This window comes from Vicugna pacos, chromosome 17 (assembly GCF_048564905.1).
Source record: "Vicugna pacos chromosome 17, VicPac4, whole genome shotgun sequence".
Taxonomy (NCBI): Eukaryota; Metazoa; Chordata; class Mammalia; order Artiodactyla; family Camelidae; genus Vicugna; species Vicugna pacos.
The window spans coordinates 42,233,293-42,254,457 of NC_133003.1; the positions used below are offsets into that span (position 1 = coordinate 42,233,293).

The 21,165-nt window shown below is 36.2% G+C and overlaps 1 protein-coding gene across 15 annotated transcripts in view; it reads left to right on the forward strand.

The window, feature by feature from the left end:
* The window catches only part of CHL1 (cell adhesion molecule L1 like), a 560,006-nt gene that overhangs the window by 462,463 nt on the left and 76,378 nt on the right, over window positions 1-21,165 (forward strand). For 11 of the 15 annotated variants that reach the window (XM_072941719.1, XM_072941716.1, XM_072941717.1 and 8 more), the window contains one exon: window positions 17,637-17,818. In XM_072941719.1, the coding sequence (XP_072797820.1) occupies window positions 17,728-17,818 (91 nt within the window). In that variant the 5' untranslated portion in view covers window positions 17,637-17,727. Of the gene's footprint in view, window positions 1-17,629; window positions 17,819-21,165 lie in introns of all 15 variants that reach the window. The other 4 variants (XM_072941727.1, XM_072941729.1, XM_072941728.1 and 1 more) reach the window with 2 other exon arrangements.

Below are 21,165 nucleotides of genomic sequence, written 5' to 3' on the forward strand. Positions count from 1 at the left end.
ATGGTTATTGGCAGTTTCTGACTTATGCTTTCAGAGATTCATGACCACAGAAGAAAAGAAGTTTTGGGAATTCTCAGGGAATCATTTTCATTGTTTAAACTTGGGCCACATGTTCACCCATCACAGTGACCTGGAGAGATTTGATGCTGTGGGTGCCCACCTTAGCCCATGAGCCCACACCTGGACAAAATGGCTGGGAAGTTAGTTTTTTTTTTTTTTTAAGATGTGGGATACAGACACATAGTAGTTGTGTTCATATCATGAACAAAAGATGCTGGAGGGGGGGAATATAGACTTATATCAGCAGATAAGTTAAACCAATGTACACGTGATTTTTTTAGGTTTGTGTAAATATATATGCATCTCATTACATCAGTAAAGTGCATGGTGGAGTGAGGGGGCCAGAGTGAGTGACAGGAAGTGTAGGGAGGAGAAGATGTGCACTGGGTTCAGAAAACTAATTCGTGGTAAGAAGATGAAAGTGACACTAATTATTATCATCATCATCACCATCACCTTTGCGTTTGCTCTTTTTGCCAAGTAGAACACTTCGGCATTATTAGGAGGCATAATATACTGTGAGAATTGTGGGTAATGTTGATTTCAGACTTAAAAAATGCCTTTCAATATGGTAGGAACGACTATAATAACAACTGTCAAAGATTGGTGCTGTTTTTAATCAATAGAAGATAGACCATCGTATATTAAAATCCTACAATACTTTAGGCACTGAAGAGAGAACAGAGCTCTACGCAATCACGCATGAATGGTGTCTGTTGTAGCAGCACTTGTTCTGATGGAAAACTTCAAATATCACTCGGCTGTTACTTCTGCCTGGGTTTGCTTTGTATCCCATGGAGATGATCTGACCTTAAGCTTTTGTTAACTTCAAAGAGAGCTACGTTCTTGCCTCCTCTCTGCGGGGCTGAAGAAACAGACCGTCAGTTAACAACAGGAAACCAAATTGATTTTAATATTGTGAATTCTTTACTCTGATGCACGAAATGTTATCTGGGCCATCTCAGTGGGCTGGTGATTATAGAGCTGGATTAGACTTCAGAATACAAACTAACTCTATAGGTCTGGTATAGCTCTAAGGTCCAGAGGTAGAGAGTGTTAGGTGGCCCTCTTAATAATCACCTGTGATTATGCTAATGGACTCCTGAGTAGACGTGTTACTTCCATCGGTGTGTACACAACCCACCTTCTTCACTGTTTCCAGTGGTTGCAACTCCCAGCAAGAAACAGTCTGTCAGCATATGAATGCTGGTTGGATACAGCCAATGAAATCTCTCTCAGAATTTCTGCCCATTATGTTAAATAGGCATAAGAGTATATTCTTTTAGGAAATACCTATTGGAGGCTGGGATAACCTGGGTCAAACTGTTACAAGCAGAATCACATGAATCAGGGATCTGACTCAAATGTAGCTTGCCTAATAATTTGAAAGGAACAGGTATTCAGGAGGCACAGGTGAAGCCTTATGTAAAATAGCCCCATACGTGCTCTGATGCACCAAGAAAGCACTTGGGAACTTTGGAGATCAAGGAGTCCTTCCTGCTTCCTGCGCCTTCCGGTTACCTGAGGGAGAAGGACTTGACCTCCAGTGAAGCCCCCAGGTCCTTTCTTACTGCCTGAAACATACATGGGGCTCAGTGTCACATAGGAGTTCTGTAAGGGGTGTGTGCCATTCTCCTTACTCATACAAAGGAGTATTTAGGTCATAAATATCTCCATTTTATGTTCAGGTAAAACAGCCTTTTTCAATAGACTGTGGCCCATTAACCGTAGCTTATGGGTTGTTTACCACAGGCAATGCTAGACAGTTGGCATTTCATGGATAAGGACTCCCTCACTAGTCAGCACCATTAACTTACTTGCCAGGAAATCGGTCATTGTCATGTTTACCTGGAGATTTGACTGAGTCACCTTATTTACTTCTGAGAGCTGGTCCCTTGGTCAGGGAGTTAATGAATGGCAGACCTGCTGATTCACCATCTTCCAAAATTTCTTCCTGCTGATGTGGATACAGAGATTAGTAAAACAGTCCCTACTCTCAAATATCTTTATAATCTAAGGAGAGGGACGCAAAACTAACCTCACAGATAATGAATCCAAAAGCCTAAGCATGGTGCATGGTACAGGACGGGTCTCTGAATAGATGGTAATATTTTAGAAAGTAGTAGGAACAGTGCAGCGGTGGATTGCTTTAACACAGTTAGGTATTATGAGAAGGGTAAAGTCTTAGTGGATAATGTAATTAGTATATGGTTCAAGTTTACTCATGCTGCTGACATTTATTGAATAATCTTCCATGTGCCAGACACTCTAGGAGGATAAATGAGACAGAATTCCTGGTTCCGATGAGCTTTATGGAGGAAACATAGCCAGGTAGATAAGTAACACATTGTGGCATTATGTTAACTGAAGTAAGTTAGACACAGAAAGACAAATACTGTTCTTATTTGAATGTGTGTCTGTTCTCACTTACACGTGGAACCTAAGAAAGCTGAACTCAGAGAAATGGAGAGAAGTGGGGCTGAGGTATGTGGATGCAATGAGGAAACATTGGTCGAACGGTACAAACTTCCAGTTAGAATGGAAGTAAGCTTTGGGGATCTGATATAAAGCACGGTGATTACAGTTAACAATACTTGCAGTTGAGAGACTAGATCTTTTCTTACCCCTAATAGAGGCACTAGGGATTGAACCCAGGACCTTGTGCATGCCAAGCACATGGTCTACTATTGAACCAACCCCTCCCCCATCCCCCGCCCCCAGCCCGACCACTTTTACCACCAAGTGTTCAACAGCCACTACCTTGAGGGTTTCAGCGGGGGAATGACAAGACTATGACTGGGTTTCAGAAAGATAAACTGGTCAAGAATTTGAAAGGAAAGAAAATGGAAGCTTACAGAATACAGGGTTAGAGAAAATTGTTAGAAGCCTGCTGTAATATGACAGCAATGAAGTAATAAGAGAATCTAGGGAAGCAATCATAGATCAATTGATAGAAACTATAACTAATACGATTTGTTGAGAGCACTGACAGGGCTCAAGCTTTTAGCACTGATCACGGCGGGGGTGGGGGATGGGAAAGCTGCTGAGATAGAAATTGCCCTAAGAGGAAGATAAATGCACCTCTGGATTTGCTGAATTTGAGACGTTTGAAGGTCAAGGTTTGTATCTTTCGGATGGAGGTAGCTTACAGGCAGGCAGGAGCTTTATCTGAAACAAACAGTTGCTGGGGGAGAGGATGGATATCGGTGACGTGGTTCCCTTGACTTTGCGGGAGAGAAGGGGAAAGTGCAGTCAATGACGGGCTGGATGGTTCTTGCTCCCGTCAGTTTATAGTCGAATCACAGAGATAAATATCATCAGGTATCAGGTGGGTGAATGTATATTTCCAAACTCGTATTCCTGTTCTGATGGGAAAAGTCTTATTTCTAGGGGAAAAACAAAGAATGTAACTAAAGCCTGTGATACTAGAAGGCTTTCGAAGTTAAGCTGGGTTCAGAACTGAAAGATAAGGAGTTGTCTTGGCGAAAGGTGGTGGAAGTGAAAAGTGCTCCAGATTGAGGGAGACGCTTGTGGCAGGAGATGGTTTCGAGTATTCGGGATGTCCTGAGTACGTGGGAGCGCCGGGAGGGACGTGGGCAGGATCCAGACTGCTCTGAACTTGGGGAACAGGGTAAGGCTTTCGTCTGTTTCCTAAGAATGAGATGCCATTTAAGGTTTTCTTTTCTGAGAAATCATTGAACTTGATGTTCTTGACCAGGATACTACAGCCCAGATGGGGAGTGGTGAGTGCTAAGGAACCAGAGCCAAAATACAGGGGGTTGGGCTGCAGCCTGCCAGCCTTCAAGGCCTGCACTCGCCCAGCTTTAAGACTGAAGAAAGGGCCTGGAGGCAGTGACAGACTCCAGTGGTTTCATGGATGAGGGAGCTTCCTTGTCGGAAGTAAGGTCCTGGAGTGACTCCCCACCATGTGCGGCAGAAGGCGGGCAGGACATGGCAGTCTTCGCTCCTAGGGCGGGGGAGGTTTGCAGTTACTGGGGAATTGACCTCCGGTTGGCCCATTAGTTACCAGGGAAACCAGAAGAGAGGCACGCCCCTTACCATTTGATAAGAATGGTCACTAGCTGGGGACTAGGGCAAGTCTGTAGCAAGGTCAGTCCTGTGAGGAGAGTGTAGGGGAAGCAGGAACTGGTTGACCAAGGGATGTACAGAGAGCAAGAGAACAGCCATGTTGAGTGGCCTGACCTTACAGAAGGGACTCGTCATCCCCCCAGAGGGTTTGTGTTAGGAGAAGACTGAGTCTCATGGCTTTCTCTGCATGCACGAATAAGCATAACTGACTTAGTCCTCAGACCACGTTTTTGTATCACTTGGTGCTTCAAAGGGCAGATGACACATCTGTGGAGAAACCGATTGTTCCTACTATACCATTGTCTCCCATCCCTACCAAAAAAAAAAAAAGAAAAGAAAAAAATTCAAGAGAATGCAAAAGAACACTGTTTTTGCTGCTTCAGAGACTTGATTACCAGCCTCCTAGAGCCAACTGTAACCCAAGAAACAAGCAAAAGTGACTTGTTGGAATCAGCACTTCCCTTATGAGTACCATTATCCTCTATTGAATGTTTCAACGCATAATGGAGTGATTTTTGGTTACTCAGAGAACGGATTCCTTTGCAATTATGTGCCTCTTTGCAGAGACTCAGCATTGTGTAGTTAAAAGTGTAAGGAGCAAAAATGCAGAATTCCTGCTGTGCAAATCACCACTTCTGAAGAGCTGCATCATTCCTAGACAGTAGTTACCTTTGCGGTATGATTACTACTTGGAAATTGCCTCCTTGCCTGGGGCTCTTCTCGCACAAAGAAATCATTCTTTGGGTGGCTGGATGGTAGCTTTATTTATCAATTACTCTCTAATAAATTACACTGTAGTTATGCCTGATCCTGGGTAACTTTTACTTCCTTTTTGACTCTCTTGGCTCTCTTGAATTCAGATTGTGTGACAAACCACAACATTTATGAAAACAGAATACTTCTCAGAGCTACCATTTATTAAGGCTAGTGGTATGTTAGTAGCAAAGAATGATAGTTTGAATTCTCTCATTCAAGGGAAAGATCTCTTTAATATGGAAGATATTATCATGGCTGAAAGTCACTTTTCACATCAAGTTTCATCAGTATACTTAGTCACTGTCCTTTGAGAGTGAAATGTGCAGAAAATTTCAATGCATATAGTACTGCCTTTTTAAAAATATTTTTATGTTATTTTTTAAAGTTTTTTTTTTATTGAGTTACAGTCATTTCACAATGTTGTGTCAATTCCAGGGTAGAGCACAATTTTTCAGTTATACGTGAACATGCATACATTCATTGTCACATTCTCTTTCGCTGTGAGCGACCACAAGATCCTGTATATATTTCCCTGTGTTACACAGTACATAGAGTATTGTCTTTTGAGTCACAAAATATGATGTAAAAGAAAATTTTCTTTCGTAGCATGAATGTTCTTTGTACTTCAAAATATCCAGTGAGTGAATTAATGTTGGGAATGTTGACACACTTAAAAACACTCATAATACTGGCAGCAACCTATGTCCTAATTATAATATATAGCCAGAGAAGGTAAAAATCTTTCACAGTTTTTCCTATAACTGTTCTTTCCCCAAACTGAACTTTGAAAAAAATGTCCCAGGAAGAGCCCCATGATCCTTAGCTGTGAGCTCTATAAATACCACTCTATAATTTTGTTGATTTAAAGAAACACAACATAAACTCACAGTTTATGTTGAGTTTAAGTTTTAATCACGGACGTTGCTGACAGCTATAGCCCGGGAAGCAGTCACTCAGCTATGAGGAAACTTCTTCCAAGAGGTAGGGAAGGAAAAAATGGCTAAGAAATACGTGCAGTCAAGCATACATCTTGCTAAAAGATTACCACTAATCGCTAAGAGCAGATATCTCAAGTTAATGATTTTAGTGCTTTTCTGTTTATGGGAAGATGCAAGAATCCAGGGTCATTAAAATTCTTCCTGGAGTACACATCTAACTAAGAACCTGTTGATCAAAAACAGAGAGTGCCTCATCCTGTTTTTCATCCTGAATTTCCTTCACGTTGCACAGGGTGTGGGCAATTGCAGTGGGTTAGACTTCACCCTTGCGGAAGTGGATGGTGAACCAATATTCTTTTGTTTTTCTTTGTCCACAACTTGCCTTTTTCACTGAACAGAATGTCACAGATATGTGATAGCAATTATGTAACAATGGATAAATTATGTAGTGCATAAGTTTCAATAGAAAAATGTCTAGAAGTGTTCATATCTTAAGTGTTGCCTGTGGGTCAGGAGGGAAAAAGGAGATGTGTAATATTTTAATCAAATTATAATTAAATGTTAATCTAATTGTCATTTTAATATTATATATTATTATGTTAATTTTTTAGATTTTCATATGGTTAAAATTTTTGCTATAAAATAGGTAAAAAACAATTTAAAATAGTAATATGATAACACTAGCTGAGTAAAATTAAAAATATTTTTCGTATCAGAATCAAAAAGCATAAGATTATTTCATATTGAGAATATATGTTTTTCAGAAAGCTACATAACTCTACACTAGAAAGTTGTATCTGACTGGTTATTGTACAAATAAAACAAGGTAATCAGTTCAGAACGACATAGAAGCTGATACTGCTTTCTTGTTCTTATTTCTTATTCCTGGAAAGCGAGTACAAGACATAAAGGGTTTAAAGATCTAGGTCATTGGTCCAGGATTCTGCATTAATTCTTCTCATAAAAGCACAAAGGGTTATCAATCAACTTTGTCAGCTCTAATGCCATCATCAGAGTGATGATGAGCCAAAGGAAATTATAAGCTATTTATAAATTTCTCTTAACTACCTAGGAGTCATACTTTGAATTTTATGACTTGAATAGAATAGGATTGCTTTTTAGGATTTGTTTAGTGATAAGCTTAACATTGTAACACACCTAAAGATTCATACTTTTACTAGACTATTGGCAAAAAACCCAAAAATACTTAATGACATTTTTATGAATTTGAATAAATTCTACTTTTAGAACCTCTAGACTGTGATAATGCATAAATATTATGTCCTTAATAAGCCCCAGATCTCATTGACAGTTGATTTGCTTTATTATGTTTCACCTAAAAGTTATGAATTGACAAAAGGGAGATTTTTATGAATTACAAATTTAAAGAGAAAATAAGTAGAAAGTTTTAGTATTACAATGTAGCCTTTAGCATTTTAAACCAATGAATTAATTGCCTTGGATACTTTTGCCTCAGAAAATGGAAAAAGAAGTGTGGGGACAAAACAAAAAAGATGAAAAAATTAACAAATGCTTGTGAAATAGTATAGACAGAGAATCAGATGCGAGATACCCCAAATCATGGAGCATTTATCTTCATCATCCAGCCTGGTCCTTCCTCCCTGGAAGACCTAATAGTAACTTGTTCACGTGCTTGCTAGTTACTAGCAGTTGATAATAATGACCCTTCTAGTCCTTATAAGATTCTTAAATGTCTTTTGAAGATTAAAGAAAAATAAGACCATGCTCAAGTACCAGTTGGTGGAATTTATTCTTTAAAGCCTTCAAAATGACTAAGGTTAAGGTTAATGGTGTATAACTTCTTCAGATTTATGAGTGTCTTTTTTTGTCCAGTGCCTCCAGACAGAAAGTTTACAGCGTATAATATTTTCTTCATGTGTGCATCTTGACTTAATCCAGTTTTTTTTTTCATCATTGGGTTCTTCTTGTACATCCTGGTAGTTTCCAAGACTGAAAGGAAGTTGAGGGTTTTATCATGGCTATCAAGGGCTATAGGACAAAGACAGTCTCAGCTGAAATTTCCTAGCTGAATAAACATGTGTTAATCATCAGATGTACACATGGGCTCAAACACATGCTTGCTCACAGACTTGCACACTATTCTCAGTTATACCCTTCATTCTGTCAGGTCAGTGCAGTGCTGACCATTAAACCTTTGAGGCATTGTGATAGAACTCTGCAAGACAGCGTCCTTAGAGGCAGATAAGTTGAAGTTCTGGCTGCTGGATTCAGCTACCCTTTCAATTGCAGTGGGGAAGAAACTCTGATTGCAGGAATCAGTAGAATCCTTAGCTTGGAGTACAATGAAATTGTAGGCTGAAGGGCTTGCTTGATTTTTATATCGTGTTTATGCAAAGATGCTTCTGTCTGGACATTTCTAGTGAATCCACCTGTATCTTGAACACTACTTGTTTAACTCTGGAGCATTATTCTAACATCTATTACAATCATTAACAAGTCATCTGATATTTTAAAAAATGATAGCTGAAGTACTTGTAGTAGGCAATTCTGCTACATTTGATTAGAAATTTAGAAAAGTTTTGATTAAAACCTTTAAAATATTACCTAAACACACTATGGGGTGGATTAAAATTCAGTCCTGTCACCCACTCTGTGTTGAAGTATACTGAAGTACATTTTAGAAAATGTAATACTTCTCTTGTATTGGCAATTATCAGAACCACTAAAAGCTATGAATATACTTGGCCTTGAGTAAATACTGATAAAATTAATGATAGTCATTGAAAGTTCTGTTTCTTTTAGCTGTTATTATTGGAACAATCCTAGCAGAGTTTAGATGAATGTTCTATATATCCAAATCCATATTTACTTTAATAAGTAATTCAGAAAATTTAATTTCTGAGTTGCTTTTGGATGAACAAGAGAAAAGTATATTTAGAATTTTATCAAATATTTTGCATTTGCACAGAATATATTCTTTGGTGGACATATATATGGGCTTCATTCTTTTTTTCAGAAATGTTAATTGAGTGTCTCCTACACTTTAGGCAGGTGCAGTAAGAATGGATAGAATCTGGTGCCTGCCTCAAGGAGTGGACAGTCTCTTACAAACACATGCATGAGGCAAATGTATAAACAATCTGTGAGCCCTTATTTTAGTTTTATAAGTAGAGTGTGTGCATGAAAGGCATTTATTTGACTATAATATAGGAAAGCAAAAAAAAGCATATTAAAGCCACCCAAAACAGGTATATTTTTCTAATCAATTTTCTTTTTTTAAAAGTGTAATTATTAATTGTAACCAAATATTATCTGTTTATTAGCCTATTAAAAATTACAAAATTCTTGCTTATGGTTGATTTTTATTGTTGATTTCCAGACACAATGAAACCCATGTTTACATATGTTTATGCCACTGGTTGTAATGGATATAAGGAAAAGAGCTTTTAACTTACCTAGAAGTAATTCATTTCCTTTTTGAAAGTGGCTTTGTTGACACTGAGCAAAGCTGAAATATATAAGGAATAAATAAAGAGGGAATAAATAGAGGGGATGGTATTGAATGACAGAAGAAAAGTAGAGAAAGATAGAAATTCTTAAAATTAAGGTTTGATCTGATTGACACCTGGGTATCAATAGCTTATTTTCAAAGCAACCTAAGTGTCCATCAACACATGAATGGATAAAGAAGATATGGCATGTATGTGTGTACACACACACACACACACACACACACAGTGGAATATTACTCAGCCATACAGAAGAATGAAATAATGCCATTTGCAGCAAGCATGGGTGACCTAGAACTTATCATGCTAAGTGAAGTAAGTCAGGCAGAGAAACACAAATATAATATGATATCACTGGTATGTGGAAGCTAAAAAATAATACTAATGAATTTATTAACAAACAGAAACAGACTCACAGACATAGAGAACAAACTATGGTTACCGAAGGGTAAGAGGGGTGGAGGGAAAAATTAGAAATATGGGATTAACAGATAGATATTACCATATATGAAATAAACAAACAACAGTGGTTTACTGTGTAGCACAGGGAACTATATTCGGTATCTTGTAATAACCTATAATGGAAAATAATCAAAAAAGAATATATATATATATATACATATATATATATATATATATATAATCTCAAAATCACTTTGATGTACACCTGAAGCTAACACAGTATTGTGAGTCAACTACAAAAAATTTTTTTTTAAATGTTCATAGAAAAAAAAATCACAAAGTAGTCCTTTTTTATAAATGGTTCAACTGCTAGCTAAGTATGCTAATTTTATTATTCTTAATTCTTTGTTTTAGTATTTTTTGTGACTAAGAATACAGTTTCTTCTAGTAAATAACCTGTCCTCTAAAAAAAAAAATAAGCTATTAGTCATCTTCTCTACTTGTAGGTATTGTGAAGAGGGGCTGGAAGTGAGATAGAAAAAAAGAAAAGAAGTTATGAGGATGCTTTCTTTAACTTAAGAACTTATATCCTGAGTTGATCTTTTTGTTAGAGTTCAGAAATGTCTAACTTCCTTCTCTCATATATTATGATTCCCATATTTTTGAAAGTTGGTTGTTGGATTATTTTAGATGAGACTGTAATCCAGATACTTTCACTCAAATTAGAAGTGATGGAATGTACTTAGTTGCGATAACTTTTGAATGATACCATATAAAGTTCTAGATAATCTAGCTGCAGATTTTTTTTCTCTGAAATAAATGCTCTATTTGTATATTTTAGCCAGTTTTTCTAGGACATGTTAGTCAAGACCTGATGGAATTACTCAGTAAGTAACTTTCTATAGTGGCTCCCTATATTTCTTTTTTGATTCGTTAGATGTGTTTTATTATTTATCATTATTTATTCTGAAAGTCAATAAATGTCTTGAAATCTTAAAAGATTATTATTTCCAAATGGTTGTAGGTAAAATAGTTAAGAACAATGGTTCTAGAAAAGATTGCATTGGTTTTAACTTCAGCTCAACATTGTAGCTATAAGACTTTGAGCATTCTGTATCCCAGCTTTCTCGTATATAAAATAGATATTGTTGTTATAAAGTCTGCTTCATGAAAATATGAGAATTAAATGAGTTGTTCATCTGTAAAAGGAATTATGACACAGACAAATTGCTCAATAGAGTTTTAAGTCTGATAGCTGTTATTATTGACCTCCTCATTAACAATAATTGTTTCTGATGATGGCTCATAAAGCAGTTTCTTCCATATGTGGATTTGATGAAAAATAGCACACATGCACACACACATAGATTTTCACAGTCAAGTAAGTTTATGAAACCCTAAATTAAGCAAAATGAATTTATCAATGTTTGTAAGCTAATGTGCACTGGAATTTTTCAAAGGTGCATATAGTGGTGCATGTAGTTTATCCCTAGTTTATTAACCACACAACCTTCTTTTCACTGAGCACACTAAACACCAGAATAGCTGGGGGTGGGGGAGCTTTTCAGGTAGAGAGGTTTTTCATTGGGCAGGACTTCATGGACCCCTGAAGGTCCTTTCAGATCCATGGCTCCTGCACAATAAATGCTAACAGCACTCCCCAGTTCTTGTGACAACAAAAACTGCCCTCCTGTAATTCACATGTCACCTGATTTGAATCCAGTAGGCTAGGGGAGCATGAAGGAGCTCTACATTCTTATGAACCTGGCCATCTACAGTCCTCTAGGAAAGAAGCTAAAGGAATGCATTGTGTCACTAAAACTCTTTAAAAGGTTTGAGAAGTGGTTACATAAATTTATGCACATGTAGTAATTCACTGAGCTGTACACGGAGTTTTGTGTATTTAATATATTCGTGTTATTCCTCAATAAATCCCCTAGATGATCATCACTGATATACCAGAGTTTTGTGAGAAGTAACTCAACGTGATTTAAGACATGTGGAGATATAAGATCGTTTTCTCCATCCCTAGAGTCAAGTGATCTTGAATTTTGGTGGTTTTTTTTTTTCTCCATTGTGAAAGAACTTGAATTAGATAACCGTTTTCAGCATACTGCTTGGTAAGAATTTTGAGTCTATAGATAAATAAAAGGGAAAGCAAACAAATAAAGATTAGATTCAGTTGTACTCCTGTCAGCTCAAGCACAGTATTTTGCTGTTTAATTAAACAAATGATATTATTACTGATATTAGTTTATCCAACAAACTTACTAATTAAAGCTGACATTTTTCCAATAAAATCACTTTGCTTATAATAGAAATCTCCATTTCTTTGATCTGCTGCAGAGGAGATGAATTAACACTCCAAGCAATTCTTTTGTCTTGTCACTTCAGTGACATGAAACACAGTTTGAATGGATATGGCCATAATGCACAATAGTTCCTTTGTTTTCAGAGTGAAAAGCCATTAACAGTTATTTCAGGATTACTGTGTTTATGACACTTGTAAATTGATTTATGGTATTAGCCAAGCATGCGAATGAACAAAAGCCTTTTCATTTTCTTGGTGTTTATCCTTTCCCAGCTTCAAGGTGTTGAGTGATTCAGATCACACTTCAGGCTTATGGAAATATGTTGGACTTCCTCTGCTTAAGATCTGATTCCTGAATCAGGGGACTAGTTTACTCTAGCTTGACAGTCACATGAAAAGGAGTTTCATAAAGGACACTTGAAGTCAGAGGGAAGTGAGAGTGATATGCACCCCATCACGAAAATGTCAAATGGCCTTATATAAAAGACACTTGCTTATTGCAGGTGATTCTTAAGCCTTTATTATGTGGAAAGAAAATAAAATTTAAACAGTTCTACATGATAGCACTGTCCCAGACTGGTACACAAATCCATTGAGTTATTTTTAAAACCCCAATCTGGATGCCAGTATAATAATGTATCCCTTCCTGCTGACTATACTAAAAGTTGCTCATCTATTTCAAGCTTCCCCAGTAGAAAAATGTTGTTCAGTGATTTAGCATGCACAAAGTTCATTCTGATCTCTAGAAACCGTGGTGGCTGAAACAACCTAATCCTGTTTCTTAGTGAAGAGGAATGTCGACACAGCCCTTCTGGGGGCTGTTTCCCTTCTCCTCCTTTAGAAATGGCAGGTGGGCTGCTGCTGACATGGCTTCCTTGTGTAGCTGCTCCAGTAGGAAGAAGGCTTTCAGAAATAGTGATCATGACTTTTTTTTTTCCTGTGGACTTCCTTAATTATACTTTCTTTTTAGAAATTTGACCTGAGCATGTTTGTGAATAATTATGGACAGAAAATGCCAAGAATGTGAAAAACACCAGCAAGAGGAATTCTACTATCCCAAACTAGCTGCCTTCCTAAGCTACTTTTGATCCATTGACCTCACTGGTCAGATTCTATTCCTTTCTGAGAGACAGGAATGTCTTTATTTTGAAATTCAGGTATATGTATTTGTGGTACATTACTTCCTTCAAGGGAAAAAAAAAAGTATCTACAGTTCAGCAGGACCATTGGAAAATCATAGTGTCAAAGGTTTGAGTAAACATGACACCGTTACTGCTAAGTGTGAAAAAACAAGTGGTTACTAGGGAATGATTATTATTCAGAATATATTAACAAAAGCTCAAGACCTCTAATTTAAAAATTCTTTGTGTTACTCTATGATTTAGAAAGGTGGCATATATATATACAAAGTGACATTATAATCTTAACTCATTTTATTACTTTTTGCCTTTCCTCTACTTCATTAATGGAATTTAAAGCAGACTACAAAAGAAAAAAAATGCAAAATCAGTGAATTAAGACTCAAAGCATGAAAGAAATATCAGAAGACATCCAGAGTATATCCTAACAGCTATCCAGATTTAGATAATTACTATAAACTGGGCTTATATTTTCTTAGTTGGACCATGACATCCCAAACCCAAAAAGGAATAAGGAACAAACCTTGGCTTACATTATATACTTCTTGTGCAGAATGTGTGGAACAGATAAACTTGTGTTCAAAGAAACCCCAAATTTTCTGAATCTGGTTCAAACAAAAGAGCTCTGGATAGCATGGTAGCCTTAAAGGAATCTTTTTGCCTATTATTTTGTTTTTGTTATGGAAGTATGCCAGTGGATGTTCTCATTATTTTGTCCACCTTTTGCCTAAAGGAATCTCCTTACTGCTGTTGGAATATTTTATGCTAATCTTTGATTTCCACAGACTGAATAAAGACTAAAAATGTCTTTATTATGGAAATATTCAAATATGGCCTAGATAGAAAAAAGGACTTCCATATACATATATATTAATATTATATTTTATATATATATAATATATAATATATATAATATACATATGTATAGTACAGCTTCAGCAATGATCAATATTATATCATTTCTTTTATTCTATGTACACTATCAATTAGCTATTTCTGAATTGAAAACCATGCTAAAACAGATTGATTTCATACAAGAAACATTTAGTACTCTTCCTAAGTGTACTGTTTTCTTCGGATGTGTGGAGGAGGAAATAGATATTTTTTCCTTCTATTCTTCTGTGTTCTCGGCTGGGTCTCTGTAACAAAAGACAGATTAACAGGAGAAAAGCATGCAGCTTTATGTGGTCTAAGTTTTATGTGATATGGAAGCCCTCACAAGGAAGTGAAGACCTGAAGAAGTGGTTACACCTGAGCTTTTTCATGCTAGGTTTGAGGAAGAGCGTGGAAAAATGTTATAGAACCAAAGGGGCCTGAGCCAAGTGTAGTAAACTGCAAGAAATTTGGCAAAGTCTGTTCATGTAGATTCTTTACAGCACCCCTTCAACCTGGGAGATAAGGCTGCTCCTTTCCTCCATGTATGGGGAGGGCAAGTCTCACATGAGGGTTTTATGAATTGCTTTAGGGGAAGGTTCAAGAGCCCGTCAGGCACCTACTGTTCCTAAAATTCCTTCAGCTTAAAACATTCAGTAAGCCAACATGCCATATTTGGGGGTAGTGTGTCCTGACCCTAGTCAGGCAGTTCTGCTGATCTTAGCCAGTCTGGACTGATGATGATCAGGCTCGTTCCTGCATCTGTGTTCAGATGGCAAGTCGTCTCGGGCTGGCTTGTCTAGGATGCCTTTCCTCCCACACTGGTGGTTGTTGGCAGAGGGTTACAGGTTGTGATGGGGAAATCCCTCTTATCTTCCAGCAGGCTGATCCAGTCTAGACTGAGCAGGGTTCTAAAAAAGAGAGAATAAAAAATAGGCCAGACTTCTTGAGGCCTGAGCTCAGAGCTCATGCTCTTGGTCAAAAACCAACCAGATTTAAGAAATGAGGAAATACCTGTGAAGTCATCTTGCAAAGCCTGGGGATCCAGGAAGTAAGAAGAATTGAATACTTTTTGATAGCAGTTTATCACCCTCCCCCTACACTTTGAAAAACTATTTTTTAGAGTATTGAAAATCGTGATTATTTCACCACTTAATACTTGAGTGCATAGTCTTTCATTTTTCAAGTCATTACGATTTTATAACTCAAATGGAAGTCATATAGGTTATTGATCCTTTCTGAATCCGGGTGTTATTACTAGAGGCTATATCCTAATTTCCACTAACAACAAAGCTACCATCACTATCACTAGGAGTCAGTTTGCTTTGTTACCCTGTTATGTATGCTAAGCATATCTTACCTCACTTAACACAGGTAAGTATGCTTGCAGGACATCAAATCTTATATTCATTTATAGGGATGGACAAGAAAGGTTGGGTGAACTGCCTAAGGCCACAGAGTTAATAAGTGATGGCTTTGAACTCATGATAAACTGACTCCACTTTCAATGTTCTTATTCACTGCACATCAAGCTCTCCTGCAGCTGGGCAGCAGGCCACAGTATCCTGACATTTACTGGGAGGCCAGGTAGAATGGAAAGGCTAAGCCAACTCTCTTCTCCATTTTTTTAAAGCAGCAAATGAATTTAAGTTAAGGGAGTAAGTTGTTTCTAGATTTAACACAGTGGAGCTTTTGTAAGAACATCACCGGGATCTATGAGGTCACTGCAATGTTGATGTTAGAGTTAGCGTGTATGTTAGAGGCTATCGTTTTGGAGACACAAAGAGTTTCATTTCCTTATTGTTGTGTTAGAAGTGTCCCGTATGGTGGGCATCCCTATCCATGTTCCTTTTTTCTGTCTCAAAACCAATCTGTTCTTAATCACTGTCACACTAGTGATGCTGGAGAAGCTGAGGCAGTTGGGAAGGATCAGTTCTTAATGACAGTAAGACATCTGTTTCCTTTTCAGGGAGATGCCAGGGGTGATTTTCTCCTTTCTGAGGATGAGCTGGCATAGTAGGAAGATGTAACCCAGTTGGTCCAGATTCATGAAAATTCATTGATTCTTTTTTGGATCCGAGTTAATGTCAGGCAGTCAGACAACAACTTTATGTGACTGTGCCTCAAAAATAGTTTAGTATGTATTTTTTTCTTAATGTCAGCTCCATCCTGAGTTGCAATAATTGCTTTTATTTTGAGTTCTGGTGTGAGGCAGTTTATTCATATTCTTTGAAGAAAGATAAATGGGAATATAATTTTATTGCTATCTTACTGTTGCAAAACATAATTACTAAACACTATGCCCATTCTGCATTCTAAGACAGTGAAACGGTGACTGACTGTCCCTTTTCAATACGAAAGCTATTTTGGGGCTGTCGTCATCATCGCCTAGTGGAGTCTTGCTTGCAGGGGGTCACATTTTAGCTTCCAATGACTTTTATGTAATAGCCTCTTAATGTAAAAGTCTCAGGTAAATTGAAGCTAATCCCTGCAGGAGATAAGGTCAAATGTAAAGCTAACCATTACCCATATTCTGGAAACTGATGGTATCATCAATGTTTGTTATGGCTTTTAATTTACAGTCATTTAAAATCAGAGCTTCAATGAAGCATACTTTTATGGGAGAGAATTTCTTGGATCAAGACCCTGTAGTTAAAAATCATTAAAATTACAAAAGTAAGATCATCATTATTGAACAATTAGTATCTACGAGCTATTTTATTATGGCAATTAGAGACTGAAGATCTCACTAGCCTAAATCAGTAGATTAATTGAAGTTGAGCCTGTTTTCACTCACTTGGCTGTCTGGTATTTTTATTCTCCATTTCAGGGTAGGATGATATATTAACCTGGAAATAATGGTCTAATAACATTTGAAAGCTTTACTCCTTACAGATAGAGGAAAGCTCATTAAACAAATACATAAGATGCCCTTAAAGAAATCAGCATTGAATGTTAATGGAACAGAATATTAAATAATAGATTGCAGGTAAAGAGTTGATATATAATTATAAACAATGAATTTAGATGACTATTATCAGTGTTTCAGAAGAGAGAAGGAAAAGAAAAATTCAAAGGCCAAGGCATTAATATTCTCTTCTGGTTTTTCATCTTAGAAATAGCTAGATAGTTCAGTATCCTCCAAATTTGTGCATATGTGTAAAACTTAGGCAGTGTTCTGCTTTTTATAGTGAAAGCAGTTTTTTCACTTTTTATTTTTTGTGGATTGAAATAATTCAGTTCATCAGGAAAATGGGTGTTAACTGACATAATGACACATTTAAAATTATTTTTAATTACCATTGTAAGTTATTTGTCATTTTAGGAAATATTCTCAACCACACAGGGAAATGGTTGATGGTTAACCTTGTAGCATCTATCAACTTTATTTTAACTACAAAGAGAAAAAACTAAGTATATTTGTGTGGAGTTACTGGAGAATAGTTTCATAAAAAGGAAATCATTGCCAACAGAAAAAATGTATTTAATTTCTGTTATGTTGACCTTTTAGTGTACATGAACTTAGAGTATATGTTATTCTGTTTGTTTGTTTGTTTATTTATTTTTGAGTTTCCAGGTTAACCACACTCTTCTCAGCTTTAAGCCAAACATAAGAAGAGACATTAAGACTTTCATTCTTTTCTGGGTTGCCTCCTTCCTGAAGAGCAATGGAGATGCCGTTAAGTGGAAGAGGATTAATCACATCTATAATTTTCTTCCTGTTAAAATTCTCAACAGCTGTTGATATACCACTTTCAGGTAAAGTGACAACATTCAGTACCTACTTAGGGAAGTCCATATTTGCATTTTGATTTTTAAGTAGAAAAATTATAGATTGAGCATGTGATTTTTCTACCATATTTCTACAGATTTTATAGCAATCATCAAACTTTGTGTCCTCCATTTATATTTTTTAGAAGGCTTATATTTATTTGGCTGCTTTCTATAATTAATTAGTTTTGCTTCTCGGGCTTTTAGCCTCTTTGTAAACTTGGAACATAACAAGATGTATAACCTATAAATCAGGTGGTATTTGACCATGTAAGGTAGTCTGCAATATTACCAACAGTTATTGCTTCTATGTATCAGATGAGTTTTTTTAGAAAGAGTTGTGGCTCAGAAATGCCTGGCATTCAACCAATTATAACAAAAAGGAATTTAGTAAACTTTGAATTATTTTTCAAAATTATTATATAAAAATGAAAATTAGGAAAATACTAAAAAAATTTTCATGGTGTACAACTAAAAGTATTAAATGATATCAATTCTGTAAAGCTAGAGCATTCTGTAAGGTGAATTCGTATCAAAAGGTTGTTCAGTCATTTTTATGGGTGTATATATCTTAGCATATGTTGGTAAAAATGGATGTAAATCTTTAACCATCATAAATCAGTTTGAACAAGTTACAGTAATTAAAAGTTCAAAAATGATACATCTGCATACACATTACAAAATGGCATATAAATATGTAATGTACAGGTTTAGGAATTTCTCTTGTTTATTAGCACATGGGATAAAGAAAAGGCCGTTGAGATGTTTTTATCCATATAGTTCAAGTATTAATCTCTAATATCTCTTCTATATGTAATTTGGGGAGTTACAAGAGATAATGGTTGTTTGTTGGAATTATAGCATTGGAAATAATCTTTGCAGATCATCTGAATTTCAGGGAATTAGTCTTGACCTCAGAAAGTTGAATAAATATTAGAGAGGTGCTAACAGTGAACTTAAACTTTTGTTGTGAAGTACTTAGTCTGAATGTGAATAGAAAAGGAAATAATTCTCTGACCATATAATATGTTTTAAAACCATTTTCTGAGGGCTCCCTTAAATACTCCATGTAGCAATTTCACATGACACACTTTGGGCAGCCCTGCATTTATAGTTCAACCCCATGGTAAGAATCTTTTCTCTACTGTCCTTGAGAGATGGTCAAGTCTGTGTTTGAATATTCACCTTTCTTAAGGAATTTTACCTACCGGTTCTACAGATGTACAAGTTTAAAGTTCTATTTAAATCAAGCTGAACTATGTTAGTCTATACACAATATATACCAGCCTGTTTGCACAAACACTGGTCAAGAACCTGAAATAATTCATCTTTAGTAGATTCTTTTGGTTTGAGTATGCAGTGCTAAATTAAGAGCAAGGTTCTTGTCAGTCTTTGCAGGAAGGAGGTTAATACTTTTACATTTTCTTTCCAGGAGCACCAAGTTTGCACTAGGATTCCTGACTCAGAGTCCTGAGCATAGAATATACATTTTCCTTCCATTTCTTTTCATTGAGTTCATCAGTGGTGAAGGATATGAAATTTTGTATTAGTCCCTAAGACACGTTTTTATTCTGGTTGTCTCCGTTACTTATGCATTTTCATGCTGTAATGTCCTTAGACAACAGTTGTTATAAAATATTAATGACATGTTTTCAGAGCAACTGAATATTCTCCATTTATTTCTGTACTCTAGAGCTCTCGCTAGCAAATGCAACTAAAGCAGGTGTCCAATTTGAATGTCAACAAGTCTGGTGTCTCTGTAATTGGCCTAATTATAGAGGAAAGGATTTATAATGTAGAATATATATTTTATAAACACCCAAAGGTTATTAGCTGCATTCCCTGAATAATTAGTTATTGCTGACACTTTATAACCTTAGCAAATTTAAGAAAGAATAATGTTCTAATAGACAAGTTGTTCACAAGTTATCAGCTGATATCTTAGGGACTGGTGCTATTGTTCATATCCCTCACCGTTTATAACTGTAAGAACATTTAAATAATATGAATTTGCAACAAATTCAAGACCTGCTCTACTTAGAAATGGTGATAATCAGTGATAAGGAAAATGTCAATGAACATATGAATGTTTTTTGCATGTCATTACAATGTTTATGAGTATTCAATGGGTAAAGCCTAAACTTACGCTAATGTCGCTAAGCTAGTAAAACTCAATTATTAGATTCATTAGGTGAAAGTAAAAAGAAAATTGAAATTTAGAATTGAAAACGGTGTTGAGTTACTGTATTAGGATGGCATCAATGCTCAAAATGCGATACATGGACCCTTCAGGGTCACACAGATTTGCTCAGGCAGTCCATGAGATCACATTTCATAATACTGAGGTGTCATTTTTCCTTTTTCACCATGTTGACATTTGCACTGACATTACAAAAGCAATGGTGGGGAAAATGCAGTTCCAGCCATGGGCACCAAACTGTGCCAGTACTCTTGAGATTGTATACTCGTAGTAAAGCAAACCAATCGTCTAAAAATAACAAGTTTTGCCTAAGATTTTCCATGTTGAAACAGTTAAACATTATTGATTTTATTAAATTCTTATCCTTGAGTACATTCTTCTTGGTGTTCTGTGGGATGAACTGGGAAAGGAATATGAAATAGTTCTGCTATGTAACAAAGTACCGTGGTAGTCTCTATTCCTCGATAGTGTCATGATTTGAATGCAAAGTTTTTACTTAAAAGTATAACTGACAGACAGAATTTGATGACTTTGATGGATATTTTTCCTGAAACAAACGAAGTGAGCTTGTCACTTCAAGAGAAACAAAGGATCATGTATATTGTCGATGATAAAATTGAAGTGTTTAAGCAAAAATTAGAATTGTGGAAAACTTGTGCCTTCTGCCGTGAGTTTAAGAGCTTCCCAACATTTAAGGCTTTTCTTGGATCAGTGATAATATTGACAAATGTGAATTTTTAATATTGTATAATGACATGTGTCAGTATTTGAAAGTTCTGCATAACTCAGTGAACCAGTATTTATTTTCTAAGTGAATATTGTAAGATGTTACAAAACCAGGCATGAATTAAAAACCCACAGATAAAGATAGATTAATATGACAGAATGAACATTTGTCAATATGGTTTCAGGTTCCATATTGCAATAAAACTCTTAAGAAACTACCACTTACTGATTTTTGGTATGCTATCCAAGAACAGTGCCCACAATTACCAGAAAGGACTATAAACTATCTCACCCTTTTTCAAGTACACATCTGTATAAGTTCGGATTTTCCTCATTTATTTCAACAAAACAACTTATTGCAACAAATTGAATATCAAAGTAGAAATAAGAATCCAGCTGCCTTCTAGTA